General features: G+C 46.0%; 9 protein-coding genes across 9 annotated transcripts; 3 read left to right on the top strand and 6 right to left on the bottom strand.

The window, feature by feature from the left end:
* Positions 1 to 213: 213 nt before the first annotated feature.
* N7483_007393 (FPP/GGPP synthase family protein) lies at positions 214 to 1357 on the top strand (the record flags this gene model as incomplete). Its single annotated transcript, XM_057090830.1, has 2 exons — positions 214 to 342; positions 410 to 1357. The coding sequence occupies 2 exons, from the start codon at positions 214 to 216 to the stop codon at positions 1355 to 1357; spliced, it is 1077 nt and encodes a 358-aa protein (XP_056945571.1).
* A 535-nt stretch (positions 1358 to 1892) lies between these two features.
* N7483_007392 (uncharacterized protein) lies at positions 1893 to 3322 on the bottom strand (the record flags this gene model as incomplete). The annotated part of the gene is made up of 2 exons (XM_057090829.1): positions 1893 to 2824; positions 2902 to 3322. The coding sequence occupies 2 exons, from the start codon at positions 3320 to 3322 to the stop codon at positions 1893 to 1895; spliced, it is 1353 nt and encodes a 450-aa protein (XP_056945570.1).
* Positions 3323 to 5280: 1958 nt separating this feature from the next.
* On the top strand, positions 5281 to 7020 carry N7483_007391 (ABC transporter; the record flags this gene model as incomplete). The annotated part of the gene is made up of 5 exons (XM_057090828.1): positions 5281 to 5788; positions 5865 to 5905; positions 6164 to 6208; positions 6749 to 6867; positions 7002 to 7020. 5 exons carry the CDS (start codon positions 5281 to 5283, stop codon positions 7018 to 7020), a joined length of 732 nt encoding a protein of 243 aa, XP_056945569.1.
* Positions 7021 to 7453: 433 nt separating this feature from the next.
* On the bottom strand, positions 7454 to 8152 carry N7483_007390 (uncharacterized protein; the record flags this gene model as incomplete). The annotated part of the gene is made up of 1 exon (XM_057090827.1): positions 7454 to 8152. One exon carries the CDS (start codon positions 8150 to 8152, stop codon positions 7454 to 7456), a length of 699 nt encoding a protein of 232 aa, XP_056945568.1.
* Positions 8153 to 9461: 1309 nt separating this feature from the next.
* N7483_007389 (kinase-like domain-containing protein) lies at positions 9462 to 10271 on the top strand (the record flags this gene model as incomplete). The annotated part of the gene is made up of 2 exons (XM_057090826.1): positions 9462 to 9610; positions 9659 to 10271. The coding sequence occupies 2 exons, from the start codon at positions 9462 to 9464 to the stop codon at positions 10269 to 10271; spliced, it is 762 nt and encodes a 253-aa protein (XP_056945567.1).
* A 560-nt stretch (positions 10272 to 10831) lies between these two features.
* Positions 10832 to 11882, bottom strand: N7483_007388 (uncharacterized protein; the record flags this gene model as incomplete). Its single annotated transcript, XM_057090825.1, has 3 exons — positions 10832 to 11242; positions 11297 to 11371; positions 11409 to 11882. The coding sequence occupies 3 exons, from the start codon at positions 11880 to 11882 to the stop codon at positions 10832 to 10834; spliced, it is 960 nt and encodes a 319-aa protein (XP_056945566.1).
* A 98-nt stretch (positions 11883 to 11980) lies between these two features.
* On the bottom strand, positions 11981 to 13016 carry N7483_007387 (Zn(II)2Cys6 transcription factor domain-containing protein; the record flags this gene model as incomplete). The annotated part of the gene is made up of 2 exons (XM_057090824.1): positions 11981 to 12303; positions 12353 to 13016. 2 exons carry the CDS (start codon positions 13014 to 13016, stop codon positions 11981 to 11983), a joined length of 987 nt encoding a protein of 328 aa, XP_056945565.1.
* Positions 13017 to 13645: 629 nt separating this feature from the next.
* Positions 13646 to 17326, bottom strand: N7483_007386 (uncharacterized protein; the record flags this gene model as incomplete). The annotated part of the gene is made up of 12 exons (XM_057090823.1): positions 13646 to 13986; positions 14393 to 14609; positions 14664 to 14722; positions 14770 to 14854; positions 14928 to 15288; positions 15343 to 15369; positions 15417 to 15589; positions 15641 to 15819; positions 15879 to 15934; positions 15985 to 16484; positions 16536 to 16588; positions 16642 to 17326. Coding segments are annotated over 12 exons (2736 nt in total), but the record flags the coding sequence as incomplete, so codon positions are not given.
* Positions 17327 to 18474: 1148 nt separating this feature from the next.
* N7483_007385 (uncharacterized protein) lies at positions 18475 to 18802 on the bottom strand (the record flags this gene model as incomplete). The annotated part of the gene is made up of 2 exons (XM_057090822.1): positions 18475 to 18703; positions 18789 to 18802. 2 exons carry the CDS (start codon positions 18800 to 18802, stop codon positions 18475 to 18477), a joined length of 243 nt encoding a protein of 80 aa, XP_056945563.1.
* Between the last annotated feature and the right edge of the window lie 503 nt (positions 18803 to 19305).

Here is a 19305-nt window from a genome sequence, read left to right as displayed (position 1 = left end):
GTACCGATAGGATGTGGCAACTTAGATCTCAGGTTCGATTACATCGATATACCCACTCGTGCTGAACCTGTGTTATTCAAGTGCTATGCCGTGAAATTTGAAATCCTTAAATAAACCGATCTGCACCTGTCAGTGTCAAACACACCTTTCACGCATCAAAACCATTTGTCCTGTATTGGAAAAAGTCCCCTGTTTATCCTCAGTTAATTCAAAATGGTTGTCTCACCGACCGTTACTTCGCCGCAGATCATGCAATCTGCGATGACGCGCGTCCCTCAACTGGTATTTGATAATTTGGAGGCTATGGGCCTTGCACCCAAAGCAAACCAAAAAATTGCAGATGTGAGTGAGAACAGAAGATGGGTCGTTGTGCTTTCATCAGGACTGATTTTATCTCTTTTAACAAAAGTGCATCGACGCCAATACTCAAGGCGGCAACCTCTTACGTGGTCGAACTGTCATCGATACAGCCTGGATACTTCGAGGCCATTCTCTTTCCCCAGCTGAAGCCGACGACCTGGGGAAGCTCGGATCCCTTGTCGAATTATTGAATGCCGCATACCTGATTTGGGATGATATCATGGATGGATCCTCAACTAGACGTGGAAAGCCGTGCTGGTACCGTCGAGAGTCGATTGGGATGGATGCCGTGAACGACGGTTGTCTGCTAAGGTCTAGCATTTACGTGATCATTAAGAACGGCTTTCGTGATCATCCTTCATATCTAGAGCTGACGGAGCTTTTCGCGGAAGCATGCCTTCAAACTGAACTTGGGCAGCACTGTGATGCTTTGGCCTCCACGGGTAGCCTGGAGGAGTTCATCTGGAAACAATATGGGTTCATCACTGCGAAGAAAACGGCTTACTACACGATGTATCTTCCGCTTACAATCCCGTTGTTCTATCTTGGACTTGCAACCCCCGAGAGACTCGCGGAAATTTATGATATTTCGATGAAAATGGGATACGTCTTTCAGGCCAGAGATGACTTTCTGGACGTCTATGGTGACCCTAACGTCACTGGAAAGATTGGCACGGATATTCAAGACCACAAATGCGCCTGGCCAGCGATTGAAGCCATGGCTCGTTGTGATGACAACCAGAGAATGGTCCTCATTGAGAACTATGGCAAGAAAGACCCCGTCAATGTTTTGAAGGTGAAGGCTATCTTCGACGAGATCAACTTGCCTCAGCTTTTCGGAGATTGGGACGCAAAAATGGTTGCGGAACTAGGTCCAATGACCGAGAAGATAACGGATGCAGTGGTCAGGGAATCGGTCATGGCATTCATGTCCAAATATTTCAAGGACACGCTGAGACATTTGCCTTCAACTTCAGGCAAACTGGAGTGGTGCTAGAAGTGAACCTGTAAATAGCTGTTAACCTTTGAGATGCTCAGACCATGTTACATAAGAATAATTGGTTCAAATTATCTCAATGAACGATCATTCTTTACAAATTCATACCCCGGAAATACAGAGTAAGAGCTACAGCTCGGGGGCAGTCTAAATTTATTTGATCTGAGTGAGAACCATAGGGGCTACAGGCAAAATACAAAACTACGAGTTTTTCATCTAAATTCTTGCCTGTGGTGTGGATCTTAGAGGATGGTAGCCTGCTGAGGAGCATTTGAAGATAACTAAATTATGCACACTGGCATATGCTGGGCCTTCTTTGAGGACTTTTAACTTACGACAATCTTATGAATTTGCAATTAAACCTGGAGACTTTAAGGCTATTGATACTTGAGTCTCATTTGTTTTGAAAGGGTAGAATTATCTGAACACGCAGCTGGAGCAAGGGAAGAATTGGCGATATCTGAAACTAAAATGGTCACAAAAATCCATGGCTACCCGGTACATAGACCTGACTTCTGCATATGCAGTGATTAGATCAGAGCTTTGCCACCACGACTTGGCTAAGCCCCAAGCATTTCATGACATCGTCATTCCTCATCTTTTCAATGACTGCTGGATCCAATGACAATATAAGTTCCCAGAGTTTCTGGTTAGCCCTCTCAAATGGCGGCACAACCCATTCAGCGCTGGGGAATCGGCTCTCTAGCATGTCTATATCTTTCAGTGGCCCCAGCGAAGGCCCGAAATCAATTCCATGGATATCGAAAGGCCGAATCACACTGACCATGAGGTCTCCGAGGCAGGGGTTAGGAGTCCAATCATCTTGTTGAACAAAGCCTGCGAGAGTGCTGCAGATATATTCATTTGTGACTGACAGGGTGCCACTTTGGATAGCGGCTGCAAGGTTGGCAAGAAGTAAAATATCACGAGGACCAAGGTGATCTGCCCTAGAAGCACGATCCTCGGAAGGGCCCATTGAAGAAAGAACTGCCTCGATCGAAGCATAGACTTCCTTGACGACCAAGGCATTACCCATATATGACGCGGGCAGCTTTCGATCAAGCCTTGAGCGGCAGTCGTTGACTATCACGAGACAAGACTCTTTTGAGGGCGAGCCGCTGGAAGACGAAATTCGCGCACGAAGCAGGCTAAGCCAAAGAGCAGCTATAAAAACACTAGTGCGTGAAAGGTTGATTCTCTTCCAGTTTGGCTGATTCTTAAGTATACCAACGCATGACTCCTTAAGTCCGCCAACTTTGCGATCGTCTAGTAAGATCCTGTCACAGACGGAAGGTTGGGAAGCCATGTCCCCATTGGGCTCCCAGTCATGAGCAGAGTTATCTTCATGGGTGACATCTTCCGTGCTGATGGAAGAAGAAGCATCAAAGATTAACTGCCGCCGTTGTTCTTCCTTCAAACGGTTGGTTGTGAGTCGATTGACAGATACCCCTGGATTTTGACAACATGCTGCAAGAGAGTATAGTGTGCTAATAGAGCCAACAGCATCCAATACCATATGGTGTACACTAAGGCAAGAATTATACCGTCTAGCATGACATTGGCTTGCACTCGGAAAATGGGACTCACGTCTTCTCCGGCCAATTCGTACGGAATTGGGGCGAAGCGTTTGGGGGATGCATCTTCATGGGCTCCAACTTCGTTAATTGACTGAACCGGTTTGCAATGATGTTTCACTCTAAACATAGGATACAGTTGGAGAAATTCCCGTGTTGGCGGTGCCGCTTCCAATACATTTTCCTTGCCTTGCAATCGGCTTGAAGGAGTGACATTTCCAGCTAGAAATGGGAGTAGGGCTATAAGACGATGGACCCCTGTTTCAAGGATAGCTGTGGGATTTGAAGGGTTGTTGGGGTGAAAGATAAAAAGAGGCGTCAGATGGATTGGTGAAGTAGAATGATCGAAGGGGGTGAGCATGTAGGGCTCAAAGGTAGGAAGATCCGTCATATCTTGCTTGTAACAAAAATGAAACAATTTTAGTTGGAATTTGATATTCGAAGCTATAGAAGAGCGAAAGAGAATTAAATATGCGGAGTAGAGGTTGGACAAGTCCTTAATAGCTAATAGATTCAAGAACTTGGGGCAATAACACTAAAGAAGACCTCGGGAGCCATACCTAGACGGAGTATTCCGACTAATTCGGTATGTTTGACTGCATACTCCACTATTTTGCTCGAGTGGATACATCTTCACGCGGGACATGCGCCTCAGCTGAAGACGAGAAGCTATTGAAAATGCGGTGAATAGACCCACAAGTGAAAACAAAATCTTCCCGACGTCAAAATACTCTATACTGAAAACATGGTTTATATTTTACTAGGTTTTACAACTATTCATCCCCTGCATATGACTCCACCTTCTGCTACTTGGTAGCCGGACAAAATGACGACCAAAAGAGGAAATGAATGGATGAATGAATCAATAAATGCATCTGAAAAACTATCATGATAAAATAAGTATGTTACCGTATTTACAGCGGCGGGAGATATTATTTCAGGATACACAATCCTATACCTCTCTACCCAGTTGATCTGACCCCCATAGGTATCTCTATGCCTAGCCCATAGTTTCTGGTTGTTATTGGCAGCAAAGCTTCATGCTGGATTGAGATGTGTATTCTGATTACACAGCGCTACGCTCCCTTCCAAGGTTCTTGAATACTTCCAAGGTTTACGACTAATGTAAGATCGCAGGGGTGAAGCTTATTCCAATGTGGGTCAATGAAAGTACCGGTTCGGGTGAGCAGAACCGTGCTGTGTCATTTACCAGGAGCTATGGCAGAGTACTCTGCGTCTAATCTTCTTTGATTGGCAGACTTGCACCAACTCACCTGGGCAATGTCGAATACAACCTGTCTCTCTGGTAAACAGTCGCTCATATTATGTTCTACCCTATTATGTCTTGATGGCTTCTACTGTATAGCCCGAATATCAAACAATTTCTTCACTATGACTAATTATGGCTCCAGGTCCAAATAACAATGCATCCTTTCCACCGGAGTACTGTCCTCCCACGCTTGAGTGCTTCGCAACGCGACTCCAAGAAGCACACAATATCTGCGATCGTCCACAAGGTGATTATGAGCCAGCAATTTGTGATTCGGGCTCATACTGTCCCTCTGGTGGGAAGAGTCAAATAATATGTCCCAAGGGTCATTTTTGCCCACTAGGCAGCGTTCAGCCCACTCCATGTATCGCTCTCTCCATGTATCGCTCTCTCCATCTGTCCGGAGGGTAGTTCTCAGCAAATCTATATGATTGGATTTCTGTGTATAATCCTCCTTGATGTCATCATAGCAGCCCTTGGAATTTATTTCGCTCGCTGGAGCCTGCCAGCCATTCGAAAAGGCTTGAGATTAATCTCGTTTTCCAAACAGAGGAAAGACTTGAACTTCGAAGGGGAGCGAATTGACGATGGGGTTTTACCCAGCCAGTATCAAAACTCTACAAGTCAGCAGTTTCTGAGCAACACATTTTTGCTCAATACAGAACGTGTTGAGATTAGCTACCAAAACATAAGCATGCGGCCCAGAAACTCGGATAGCATGATTCTATTTGAGCAAAGTGGGAGGATACAGCCCGCCTCCTTTCTTGGCGTCATGGGATTCTCTGGATCAGGGAAATGTGAGTTGCAATGCGTTGCCGGCAAGAGGAATGACAACATCTAATCCATCGTGCTTTCTTTGACAGCTACTCTGATGAATATATCTCCGGACGGGCGAGGCCCACCACCGGGCACGTCCTTGTCAATGGCCGTGTCGCAAAGCCTGCCCAGTATGATAATATGGATCTTCGTTGGCTCGTACCATATTAACTGACACTGGAATACTTAGATTAAGAGACTTAATTGGATTTGTGCCACAAGATGATATTCTTCTGTATCATTTGACCGTGAGGGAAAACATCATGCATTCAGCTCGTATCCGACTCGGCGGAGTATGGAATAAGCATGAAATCGAAGAATACGTGGACAGCCTAATGATATCACGTGGTCTTGCCCATGTTCAGCACCACCTGGTGGGCAGCCCGGATAACAGGCAGATATCTAGAGGGCAGCGAAAACGGGTCAATGTCGGTCTCGAGCTAGCGGCCGCACCTAGCATGTTGATTCTCGATGAACCCACGTCGGGCTTGGATACTACAACAGCACTCTTCCTCATTATGTCCTTGAAGGCGTTGACTCAACGGGGTATGGCGGTTATCTGCGTTGTTCATCAGCCACGCGTTGAGATCTTTGAGGCCTTTGACCAGCTTAGGCTCTTGGATTCGGGAAAGCAGGTATACCTTGACAGGGCAACAGACGCGTACCAACGGATCGCAGGACCTGGGAAAGATCTATCAAAGACCTACAATCCAGCTGATATGATAATGAACCTACTCTTGTCTCCCAATAGCTCCAAAGTCTTCAATGCAAGTACGAATTCTCTACCCAGCGAATCAGATGTAGTTGAAAATGCATCGGCTTCTATTTATTTTATCAAGCAGCAAAGGGCACCCTGGCATGTTCAAGTTTATCTCAACTTACTGCGAGGTATGTTGCAACAAACCAGACATCCTGCCAGCTTCTTGCTCGAAATGTTGTCTAGCTCTATCATTGGCCTTTTGATCGGGCTATCCAACTACGAATTTAAGGGTCACTTGTTTCAAGGTCTTTACAAATCCCCGTTCGAGCGACTTTCAAGTGCTGCAAGCTATCGAATACTTGGAGAACAAGGAATCCTTTGCTGTCTGGCAATAGGTAATGAAGCCCAGTTGAAATTCCAAATTTGTTACTGATTTTATTCTTCAGGATGTGCCGCCGGACCAGCAGGTGTTCAAACGTCTGGAAACGAAAGTAAGTGCATATCGCTTTGCTTTCAGCCCATGAAAAATAAATCTCTTTTAGCTAACTTCTTTGTCTAGAGCTTGTCTTCTTTAGAGAGGCGTCGCATTCAGGACATTCTAGAAGCGCTTATTCCATCGGAAAAGTCATTTCCACTTTCTTCCGAATCACATTATCAGCACTTCATTTCACAACGTTCTACATGGTGCTCACAGTACCAGCCATTCCGTTCCAATCTCAGTTAACTATAGATATTTTATATTATTACTGTACGTCTGACCATCTGACTCCACTTCATGACGTAGGCTAACATTTCGTACAACAAGGCATTTATGGCTTAGGTTGCTTTATCGCTGCGGTTGCGTCGTCTCAAAACGCGCCCCTTGTGGCAATGCTAATAAGTCTCATCAATTCTGCACTCGGAGGTTGTGCCCCCGCCTCGCAAGTGTGAAGAGCTGGAATCTGGCATGGTTTTGGTACATATGGCCAGGGGTAAGTTCCGAGCAGAAGCCTTCTATGCCACTCGTTATTGACTAAAATTTGAATCCATAGCTCTGGCATTTGGAGGCTCTTTTCAGTGAGTCTACTGCTCCTCAGTCTCATATCTACAGCCTCGCACCCGCTGCAGAGGAAACTGGTTATACCTTTGGAAGAACAAACTTCGACTTTGGGTATGCTTTAATCTTTTCTCCCTTTACTTACATGTTGGACATTGTCCATGCTAATACAACATCTCAGTATGATCTTCCTTACCAGATCCATTTACCATGTAATATCCTTTTTTCTATGGGATTGTATTGCACAGAGATGTGGCCGGTGATTAAGAATACCAGAGGCCTAGTGCCCTGGAAGACAGCGCATAGCTGAGTGCAGCTTCAAGTGAAGTTACCTGTGACCGACTAGGATTAGAGAAGGGTCGAGGATATATGTAGACTCTTGAAACGCGATGAGCGTCAAATACAACGGTCTTTCTATTGTCGTGGGGCTGCATTGTTAATGCGAGTAAAAAAAATTGTGCTGCTGACGTTATTATGCGAATCATCTAGATCGTGTATGAAAAGCCTGAGGTTCGGCAGACACTTCAACATTGATTTAAATGTTCTAAACACATAATTGTTTGTATTCGCCGACCGGGAGAACCGCGTGGCGGGTAAATTCTCTGGCCCCCTCTTCAACCCCGCTTCACTTGACCCTTGATAATTGTGAAAAGCGCCAATGCAGTGCCTCTGTATGCTTGTAATTAAGATGAAAGCTAGCTTACTCGGCCAAATGCAAATCCCTCGCACTCTCCGGTAGAATAGCCTCCTCATTAAATGCATCAGAATCCGGAAACTGAAGATGAACCTGCGTATTAACAGCCGCCTTCAGGACGACATTTTCACCTTCAAATTCCATCACATGCCCACCTGCCGTGCGATCGTGGGACAAAAAATGTAAATGGAACCCGGCAACCGCAATGCCGTTCATATACGGCGGTGAGTAGAAGCCGAAAAGCGTACCCGCGATATTCTCGTACGATTTCAAAATTTGCCGCTTAGCGAGCTCCAGCAGCGGCTCTTTAGGTCGGAGCTGAGGCCCAGCGATACGGTAAGTAATGGAACGGAAGTTCCCGTCGACGCGGATGGCTATAAAGTTGTTTTGCTTGGTGGGGAAGAACGGGTGCATTGCTTGTGTCAATTGATCCATGCTCAAGGTGGAGAGCTCTTTGGATAGAGTGGGTTTGAAATCTGTAGCGACCACCATGGGCATGCGATCATCTGCGTTGAGTCTGTGCAGTTTGTTGTCTGGGGTGAAGTGGTAGGCTTCGCCGTCGACAATAATAATTTCGCCATTAAGTGAGCATACGGTGCCCAAGCCATGGTCGCAGGATGAGAGAATATCTGATAATTTGGCGCCGTCGGAGGAAAAGCCATGCATTAGGGCGCTAAAGACGCCGTATTGGTGAATATGGTTCATCTTGGTGTTTTCCTTGCTTGGTGATAGATGAGGATCGGAGATTAATGATAATCCATCTTTGCGTTAAGGTCTAACGTGGGACAATCAGTCTAACCGAAATTGGAGCACACGGTAAGAACACGCACTAAACATAGTGGGGAAACTAAACTTGAGACGATTTCAAGTTTTTACATCAACATTATGGATGATAAAAATAAATGCTAGAAGCGATAATATTACAGGCATTTTGTCTTGGAATACCCTTGGGTAGAAAAAAATCCAACCTTGCAACCGTTTCTCTTTCTTCTCGCATCATATGAGATTTGTCTCTATGATCTCATCACTCCTTGGGTAGCTTTGGGCATTTGAGAGAATCCGTTCATTCCCTGAAGTTATCTCCCATTTCAAATTGCGTAAGAAAATGACTCGAAATATGTTTCTCTCCATATGCGGATTTTTATATGTGGGCCATTTGAAAATCACAAATGCATTATCTTCAGCGACCTGTTTCTATCTTCTCCGACGCAGAGAAACTCATACGGCTGGGTTAGACGTCGCAATCGCTACATGTCCTTAGACTCCACATCCTATAGAGAATTTCAGAAAGTAACGGAACTGGAGATATCCGCGGAAAGCGACAGGGATGGCTCGTTTTGTCATCCATGTATCCAATCCAAGACCTATACTACTGGGGTATTTATACTGTTTCGATTCGAACTGCGGTGAAGCCCGAGACGAGAAGGCCCAAGCTTGCGTACAAACGAATAGAATCGGATGAATGTGGCCTCGTGAAAATCTCTGACACCGCACCTGGTCTCTTAAGGTCTCTCTTATAGTCTTTCCAGGTTTTTGATTTGGAATCGCTCGAACATGGATTAACATGAGTTCCAAGCGTCTGCGTAAATCTACCATCCTGTCCTGATGGCTGAGATAAAACCATTTCGGCTGTACACTCCGTCGCACTCTTTCGATTTCCAAACGCTTGCTATACAGCTTGTTCCGCCTTCTGGGCTTGGGGTGCACGCTTCCCATTCTACTCAATACTTTTGAGACTATCTTTATCTTGAAATCCAGGGAACAGAATGGATATTTCACTTTCTGATGAGCATCATGAACCCGAGGTAGAAAGCCTACGACAGAACCAACAAAAGCTCATCAACCCTGAAGTAAGCTAACAAGTTTCAAGCTATTGCCGAAAGTCCCCATTTCCTCCTTCGAGCACCTTCTCCAAATCCCCGGCAAACTTGGTACAGCGCGTTGGTCCTTGGAGTATGATCCCGGATTTCCCAGAATCGCTCAAAATCTCGCTAGAGTAAAACCCGGTGTCGTGATGAAGTATCCTTATTATCCATGGTGGCTTATAAATATCGATCAGCTTGAAGGAAGCTGGGAAGCACAGGAGGTTCATACTTCCAAAGAGAAGTTTGAGAAGGAAAGGCAAATTTTTGAGATACTGGGAGAACACCCTAGAATAGTACGGTACGTATGAGTTGCAGTCACACAGCAGAGCTAACAATCCAACCTCAGATGCCTGGGTATTGCTGAGGTACATCGTGGATTCCTCCTTGAAGAGGCAAGTCATGGCGATCTTCATGGATACATGAAGAATCATGGAAAGGACATGGATATGAGTTTGCGCTTGAAATGGCGCTCGCAGGCTGTAGAGGCGATCGAGTTCATTCACAAACATAATGTCCATCACTTCGATATGAGTCCTTACAATATGCTTGTGCATGCTGACTCAAACAATGATCTGAACCTTCTATTGTGTGATTTTGGGTTTTCAGGCATAGGAGACAAAAAGCATGCTTGTGGCCATACGCCCGGATTCTTCGATCCAGAGTGGACTATCTCTCCAGTGTACCAGGATTTGTTCGGTCTAGCGTCAATCTTCTACTTGATCATGACTGGAAGTTATCCCTATGCGGATGTTATGCAAAATGATACCACGGAGGAAGCAGATGCCGTGCTCCACCTCATTCGATGGGAACGCAAGTTCCCATCCGTCGATGAGATTCCGGGTGGAAGTGTGATCCTCAATGCCTGGCAAAGGGTCTATCCCGATGCTACGGCTTTGATTCAAGACCAAGATCGCATTTTCAATTACCTCAAGCTGTCCCCTGGGGGTGGTCAGCCTTGAACATGTGGTGGGATCTCAGAATGGCCTTCCTCCAACAGCAACTGAATAGATCGAGATAATTGTTTAATATCACATCCAAATACCGATTAGAGCTCTTCAAAACACCCAGAAAGCATGAGAAAATACTGAAATTGAAATGCGTGGTTATTTTACTGACTAACCCAGCACTAAGGCACCTGGGGACCCTTCCAAGTTGCAGCCTTGGAAACACTCATAATCAGTAGACTGCAAAGAGACTCTAGCAATCGATTCCAATTTAATCTTCATTCCAACTTCAAGTTTCCGTCGACGCATTTCCATTCTACAATACGACACACGCCGGTCGTCCCCTGCCAGTGGCTACAAATCCTAAGATCCCTACTTTTCAAAAATGTTTGTGTTCTATATTCATCCCGTTCTAGCGCAGGCAACGAATCAATAAGATTGAAATCAAATATTAGCATTGAGTGAGTGTCTCCAGCTATTCTTGTCAATAATTCAAAATGCTCATCCGGGTCTTGGTAGCAGAAGCTTGGAGCCTTGATAGCTTCTAAAGATATACTAGTATACATGTGATCTTCTTACAGGTCACTCCAATCCTGCTTCTCAATCCAATCCCTCACCGACTGCAGCTTTACCGAGATATTCAAATCCTCCGGCCTCATAAAAGTCTGATCATTCCGTCCCCCGTCAAATCCAAATTCAATGAGAAAGCCCATCATTTCTTCACGGTCGCGCTTTATTTCGGGATCTCCCTGTCCAAAATCACTAGAGATATCGTCCACAAACTCGATGTCTTTCTTCAGAGTCTGAGCCAGAATCGTCCAGATGTCCTGCAGACTCAGCCACTCGCTCACGCCAATAAGGTTCTTGCCCGGCGCAGAGCTGATCAATGCGGCCACAAGGGACCCGGTGTCGTTAACGACAGAGAACCAGGGGATTTTAGCCATAGTAAGAGGCTGCGAACTCGCTGCAACAAGAGTATTTCCTTTCTGGTTTGCATGTTAGCCAGATATATCATGCGTGGGTAGAGCAAGGAATATTACCAATTTTGGGCAAAAAAGGGCTTTCGACTCTCCAAGAAAGTTCTCAAGATAAAGTCCCGCGTAGAGGACACTCGTCTTTGCCCATAAACCGGGATAAGTCAATTTACCATACTCCCCCCGCGGTGGACTTGCTATCGAAATGGTAGACATGTCTGTATTTTCCGCCGCTTAGTTCAGTCACGTTCGGGAGACTTGAAAAGATAAATCGTTCCAGCGTCTCAACTCTAGCGGCAGCATCGATGATGTTTCTGTTTTGCTGCGCCTCACAGTCGCGGATATAGAAGCCTGGACTAATACCCGAGGCATCCGCTTTCTTGCGCAGGGTGTCGCTGGTCATCAGGCTCCAGAAATCGGTCATACTAAAAATAAGAGAGGCATTCTTGAATGCCGCGTCAAGGGACGAGGGATCGTCAAAGTTTCCAGAAACGACTTCGATGCCTTGAGCGGCAAGAGCGAGGGCCTTAGGGGAGAAAGGGTCACGAGTCACGACGCGAAGTGAGTAGGCCGATTCGGAGAGGAAGTGGAATACAACAGAGCCTCCCTGGTTACCTGTGGCGCCGAGAATAACAAAAACAGGCTTGGGCATGATTGAAGTATGATAGTAAATCCAGTGAAGATAACAAATGATAAAAATTCAGATCGTTTGCATGGTAGATGGGCGTGTTTATATAACCTTGAAAGTTACTATGTAGACTGAACAGGTTTAGTTCCCGCACCGTTATGTGCAAAGGCAGCCAAGGTAAGCAGCACGTCTCCACCAAAATCCAACGTCTGGCCACGCACTCCCGCGGCGAATGTATGATATGACGTTAGTTCCTCACCAACATCCTCGCCACATCGGGCATGGGCTGCGGCGATCCACGCATGAGGGGACTCGGCCATCCACAGGCCCGGGCGGGCGTCGAATGGGAGAGATTCCATGAAGAGATAGTTCGGACAGTAGCCATGTTTGTAGCTGTGTACGGACATATGCAGGACGTACGACATGAAAATAGTCCGGCGAATACCTATATCATTAGAACTAGCCTGGACGAGAATTCCAGGTGGGTATCTTACTTTCTCCTAAAAGCCAGTCCTGCCATGGAGAACCTTTTGGAAGTCTGGTATCCACTAAGCCAAAGAGTGCTTGCGTCCACTCAGATAAGAGAACGAGAGACCTGTCCGCGTCATCCCGTTCTGCTCGCGATGATGAAAAGGCCGATGCTTCCAGATGAACTAGCAGGACCTGAACTGCGGTGAGAGCTTCCTTTAAGCACAACCTCTTTCTTTCAAGCCGAATCAGTTGTTTGAAGCCTTCGGAATGCACCCCAATAGTTTTTCCCTCGATCAAGGCTGCAAAATGGTTATACACACCCTGCATATTCAGCTTCGGATGTACAAATGACGCAGGCTTCCCTGCTCTGATAAGACCCGGCGCGGTCCCGAATCCTATCCGTGTGATATGCACGGTTCTATCAAGGCCGGGAGCACATATTGCCGGATCTATATGTGGACCTTGGAGCGTGACAGTATTGATTATGCAGACTCCGACAGATTGGGCGCTTAATGGATCAAAACCGAGTGCAACTAGTCTCTCGGCATTTGTGGGCGGGGTCTTGAGAGGCTCGAGATCATACACGCATTCAAGGTTCCTCTGGGCACACCGAGTGCATTTTGGTTTCTCGACCACACATTTCCGTTTAGAGGTTGTGCAGTTGGTGCAAGCCTTGCGGAGGATCATGTTGGACAGGGTGATTGATTTCGGTCTACCTGGGGCTAGTAGCTCATCGAAGTGTAAGTAATCATAAAGTTGAGGATATATGCAAACAGGAGATGTGATCGGACCTCGGGATGATGTACCTGGGGCAGTGGCTTGATGAATTAGCCTATTTGGGTTTAGCTCCCACGAGCTCATCCGAGTGGAGACGCATAATCAATGCACATTCCACCGTAAATAAAGGGATGAACACCATCCATTTCTAATGTATGGAACTTGATTTCAAATAATTAGTAATAACTAGTTTGAAATGGTCATTTGGTTTCATAAACTGGCATTCAAATCAGGCGAATAGCAATTGGTGAGATAGAGCACTTGAGGAAAATGGGAAACGACATCTTTGACACTTTAGAATGCAAAAATACACTGTTTGATATGATATGAATCCTAGTTGGCATCAAGAGGTGGCGGTAATGCAAAGTGAAGATTTGAATAAGGCTATCAGAGTGAGGTAAAAAGTTGCAAATAGACAACAAATGAGGTCAAGAAATGTATGCTGATAGATATAGAATGAGCATTGAATTTCCGTACTCTCGCATTGCGCAATGATACTAAGACCCGAATAAGGACTAAAGAAGTAGGATAAACTAGGCTCAACTGGAAGGCCTAGCAGCAAACTCTGTGACCACTATTCCAATCACATTTTGAGCATTTGTCAAAATTCCCATTGCATCTTCAACATCCAGTTTCAGTTCTCGTGCCAATTCCGGCTCCCGTTGTGCCTCGTGAAGTTGACCCGCTTCTGAGACTACAGCATGTAAGTCCCGCGTAATATTCACAATTTCCTCATTGATCCTGTCCTGCAAGTTCTTGAACGAAGCCACTAATATCTTCTTGTATTCTCCCAGTGTAACGCGAGAAAGATCATGGAAGATATTCGAACGGTCAAGATGGTTGTACATGATGTTCTTTCGTCTTCGATCGCTCCCGCCTCCTAGAATGCAAGTTAGAACTCCTGGGTTGATGGTGGGAAGATGAATTAAAAATTTCTAAAGCATAGCATACCTGACTCTCTTATACACAAAACATATGCCGGTCGCATGAGGTCCGAAATGTATGAGCTGGCATGGCCATACAGCATATCGGTTTTGAGGAGTCTTACGTTGGAGGATCAGCTTGGGGGTTCACAAAATGTTTTAGAATCTTTTGTCTCACTCTGTCTGCTTTATAAAGTCCCTTATCGACACGTCAATATAATGGTTGATATAATCCTTTCTGGACAGCATGCTGCGAAGGAGATTTTGAAGGGCGAGAGGTGCAAGCTGAATCCGATCTGCATGCGGAAAAGATCTGAGTAAACACGCTCAGATGCTGATATTTTGGAGATGAGAGACACTGACCATTAATTTCCCTGGAAGCCCTCTGGAAGAGATCGGAAATATCCTGAGCCGAGCTGTCTATCTGTGATTCCAACCATTCAAGTAGGATTTCCCATTGAGGATTCAATTGGGGGCGTGTCGGACGCATCAACTCATCATTCCAAGAACGGTTTGGCTCTTTGTCTGTAGAGTAGGTTCCATAATGCGCGCAGTACACCTTATATGTAGAGTGGTGCCACTGATCCGAAGTTAGACAGGTTTGGGGCTCTTTCTTAGGAGTAGGAAAACTCACCGATGCCCATTGCTCGCTGGTCTCGATACCTATGTTCTTCCATTCCCCGCGGTAACTCCCTAAATAGTGTAAGAAGTTGAGGATAGCGGATTGTGACTGGTCTTACTAGCGAAATCATTGATCAACGTGTTATAACGAATTTTCAATTCGTCCTGTATCCGAGTCACATAGGCTTGCGGTGAGGTGGATTCCTGCTTGAGGTCAGAGAACCCTCTACATATGGTCTCTTTCCAGCTCACTTGAGATATTGTGAAACTTTCATACCCGAACAAGCGCTTTTTCCACATTCCCTATAAGTCTGCGTAATGCTGTAGCCCGTTCTGCTGTCACAGAGTCGGCCCCAGCTAGAACCCACTGTCGCAAAGACAATAGTAGTCCATGCACTTCGTGATCAAAAAACGTCCGTGTAGCAAGCAGTTGAGCCTCTGCAGGAACAAGCTGACAGTAGCGACGAAGCTCGAGGATACCACTCAAATTGACATAAGCCTCAGCTTGGTGAGTTCGGCTTGCACGCCATTTCGTATATAGTGTGTTGCTGACGCAAAACACTCTGATATCTGTATGTTCCTCCAGAAGCTCTCGGGAGACCTTTTCGTTCCTTTGGATAATCAAGTGTTGCGTGATTCTAGACAGATTAGCAATCTCCAACGAAGGTTAACATGGATGAGTCTTTCTTTACTCAAAATTAAGCGTTCTTTCCCGGTCACTGTTCTACGATTAGCAAAAAACACGCAATGAACAACGTGCACTGACCGGAGCTGTGATTCCCTAAGAGCAAGCTCTGAGTTACTACGATTGGCTTCATTCTCTCGAGCAACTTCAATTTCCTCAATCTTATCTCTGATTCTCTCAAGATCTCGATTCATCTGTTCAACACGCCGACCGCTTTGATCTCTGCCACGAGTTGATTCTTCGGCTGATACGTCCTAGAATCCTGTTAAAGAGAAGAGACCTAGGGGTTGAATTTCTTAACATACCTCTGATCTCGTGCAAACAATTCGTCGTGGCTGGTCAGGCTTACATCTTTTCATGATGTCGTGAACTGAGTCTTCTGTGCTGGCTCGTATGATATTTGCCACGATAAACACTTCATCGCACTTGTGCTTCAGATATCGTTCTGTAGCTCTGACTCTTGCAAAGTTCATGTCGCGGAATCCTGGAATTCTTCAATGAGCCTTGGCCTAGCAGCCTGAGTTTTCGAAAGGGGAAACATACCAGGAAGATCGGCCAACACCAGGCCAGTTCGTAAAACAGGCGAACTAAGATAAACCCTGGTATACTCAGCATTTTCACCCTGTAGGAAGACGTTGGAAGTACAAACCTGATTATCTTAATAAACGGCCAGAGTGCTGGTAGCTCATTTCCTTGATGGTCAGCCGTGAGGATGTCAAGCAGGTCCTGACAGTCCAACACATCGCTGGCAGTAGCCGAATAGTCAACTGCCTGGGCACCACCAGGCCGATGTGTTAATCCAGCGTACGCCCATCGCTCTAGCTGATGAAGAATTGTTTCATCAGCGCCGTGTTGATCATCAGATAAAAAGCCAATTGTTAATCCTGGCTGACTCTTGAACAATGACCGGAATGTTTCCCACGCTCGTTCAGCAGCACGTTGACATTCCTGTCGCGCTGCTTCACTTTCGATCTCTTGTCTTGCGGAAGGGACGAACCATTCTCGGAAGCTCAGCAAAAGTTCCTCCAAAAGCTCTTTCATTTCCCCGGTGCTCATAAACTCCGCTTCGATGGTGAACGGGCCGGTGTGAGTCTCGTCAATGTGTCTGAACTCTGTGACAACACAGGTGCACGCTGCTCCATCGCTACTCTGTAGATAGCATCAGCCGTAGTTGTTGAATGATAGAGACATATAACTTACCGAGCGCGAGAGTCCCCTCTGGTCCAAGAGTGAGTTGATTAATGAACTCTTGCCTGGTTCGAGTGTCAGGAAATATAAGCGATGTAGAGAAAGAAAAAGCCCTTACCAACTCCGGAGTCACCGATGAATCCCACAGTTCGAATCTCAGGATATTCGAACTTGCTAGCCTTCTTTACTTTCTCATAGTGAGCATGTAAGCTGGAGGATTGGTCATGCGCTAGCGCCGAGGAGCCTATGCTGGTGGCAAGGCTGGCCAACTTGCTCTTCACTTCCTTCACTTGGTCTTGAAGACGAACGTCATAGATTGGCACGCTTGGAAGCGACTCCTCACGAATTCTTCTTTGATTCGCATTTTGAGGTTGCCTAGGGACAATCGATACGCTTCGGTCTGAATGGGGCAGACCTTCTGAGAATGCTCTTGGCATTTCCGTATTTTCAGTCTGTCTTTCAGATCCCAACGGCTCGACGGGGTGCTCATTTACGTTGCGGAATATGGTAAAGCCAGAGGCCATCGAGGTTTGCCGAGCCTGACTGATGCGGGGATTCGCGACGCGTGTAGGGACTGGGCTTGGGGAAGCATTATGCTGGTCTGCATAGGTTGAGGTAGACCGGGTAGGAGTGAGTAGCGACTCGTCATGTTGAGAGATTGCCGGGGTGATGAAGCGGGATTGATTCGCAATGCTTGGAGCTCCAAACTGAAAAACCGACGATTGATTGGCGATGTTAAGACCTTCGAACTGAAAGACTGGTGGCTGATCGGCTCTTGGGGGCGATCGTGGTACACTTGTCGACTGCGAGTCACTTGCAGCCAATGCATCACTTTGATTCCAGGAAAATGAAGAAGGGCTTCTGGTAAATCTATTGTATTCCGATGCAGAAAAGGTAAATTCAGATCGAGGGACACTCATACTGACGGCAATGGTTTGAAGTGCATATGGAATCCGGGCGCGGGGATCTGGTGTAATATACGCTTTGGATGCAAGATGGACTAGTGTGCATTTTATTCTTGGAACCCGAGACGCTAGACTGTTACAAAATACATGTACTTATTTCTCTGCTGCAGGATGCTGTGGTCGAGTGCAGTAGCGCCGCACCAAATGTCGCTGGTTCCACAGCGGCGGTTATATACGAATCCGATGTCGCTTGGAAGAGTGTGCAACCTATAAGCTTCAAGTTCTTAGTTACTATTACTGGAAATGTCTATAAGGAAGCGCTTGGACTTTTCCACCTATAAAGTTATCTTTTGACACAGACCAACGGAGGTTAGAAGCCCATCACATTTGACAATCCTTCTTTCCGTCTGATTTGGCCCCCACAGGCTAGTCAGTTAGTTGCCGAGTATCGCAACCCTCCAGGGCTTGTCATAGGAACATGCACAGCCTCATTATATAATTACCTCCTGCTCCCATAGAATACTTGCCGAGTCTCATGTCTTTCTTCAGCTTTGAATGACCTTGATCTTCAGCATCTATTAAAAGACCTAGGAATTCGAAAGATGATAATGGTATCTCAAGCGCCTATAGAATCGCCTATAGAATCGCCTAGAGAATTGTGCCCAGACCTTCTGTGTTTTACTTGAAATGCGAAACTTTCATCCCTGCTATTCCAGTAACATCATGCACATGCTCATGCTTTCGAAACACGGAGGAACATATGCCAAGGTAGACTTGGCCAACGCCTATCTCGGACCCCTCAAGACCCACTTTTACCAAAATAACCATCCTGGTCTTTTCTGTTTCAGGAATGCGGAGAATGTGAGCTAGCCACACAGGAACTTTCCTCTAGATTATATCATGTGGGCCTGGAAATAAATGTTGCTAGTTTCTGATCTGAGACGGAATTCTGGATTTAATTCGCACAAACCTAACACGGTCCCCATCTCCACACAAGAAGAGACTTAGTCAGGTTCAGGCTAAGGGAAAAAAAGACACAAATAACATCAAGCCTCGACACAGCAGATCTCACTTATCATGAAGCTTCCCTCGGCCTCAGTTTCATTCAAGCCGCTATGACCAATCAGCTGACGAATTATTTTCATGACGCCGCGTGGATCTCGCCTGACAACAATTTGATCCAGAGGCTGCATCGCATATTTCTGCTGGCGAAGTATCGATGATGACAGAGCCGTAATATATCCGAGGTCCCAACGTCTCAAAGGCACAGAGCATCTTGAATGTCAGGGATGACCTCAAAATTGCCATTAGGAGGATGAATTGAATGATCACGTCGGGCGTTATGCAAATGGAGACTTACCCAACCGATGGCATTTCAGAGCCTGCCCCTCGTTGCTCATGATGGTTGGAAGTTGAGATAGTTGAAGGATGTCCTCGAGAGTGAGTGAAATCTCCTCCAAAGGGAATACGAGTGATAGTTTTCTTGCTGGGATTTCCTAGAGGTCAAGTTCGAGGATTCTCATCCATGGATATTCCAAAGAAACTGGAGTGATGTGTCTTACCTGGTCATATCCTGGCGATGCCAGTGCACAATTATGCACCGACAAGCAGCCAGAATGGATTCAATTTGGTCTCCTCAAAGAGGATTAACACCGGACACCACGCGAAGGTATGAATCCATTGTCCCAACAGCCCAACTGAAGCTGTTGCCTGGTGCGAGCTCACCAGGAGCTAAAAACAAGGGTGCTCCGAAGAGCGCTCCGCAGAGCAGACTGACAAAATACGTTTGACAAAAGAGTGACTGTTCACTCAGATACAAAAAATTTCGCCTCTCTCAAACCCCAAAAGGAGAGAGGTCTTTTCAATGGTCAAGTGCG

Source organism: Penicillium malachiteum (genome assembly GCF_028827825.1).
Source record: "Penicillium malachiteum strain IBT 17515 chromosome Unknown utg000003l:1.0-4950554.0:1.0-4952489.0, whole genome shotgun sequence".
Lineage (NCBI taxonomy): Eukaryota > Fungi > Ascomycota > Eurotiomycetes > Eurotiales > Aspergillaceae > Penicillium > Penicillium malachiteum.
Note: the sequence above shows the minus strand (reverse complement) of the source record. Positions and strands in the feature narration are given on the sequence as shown.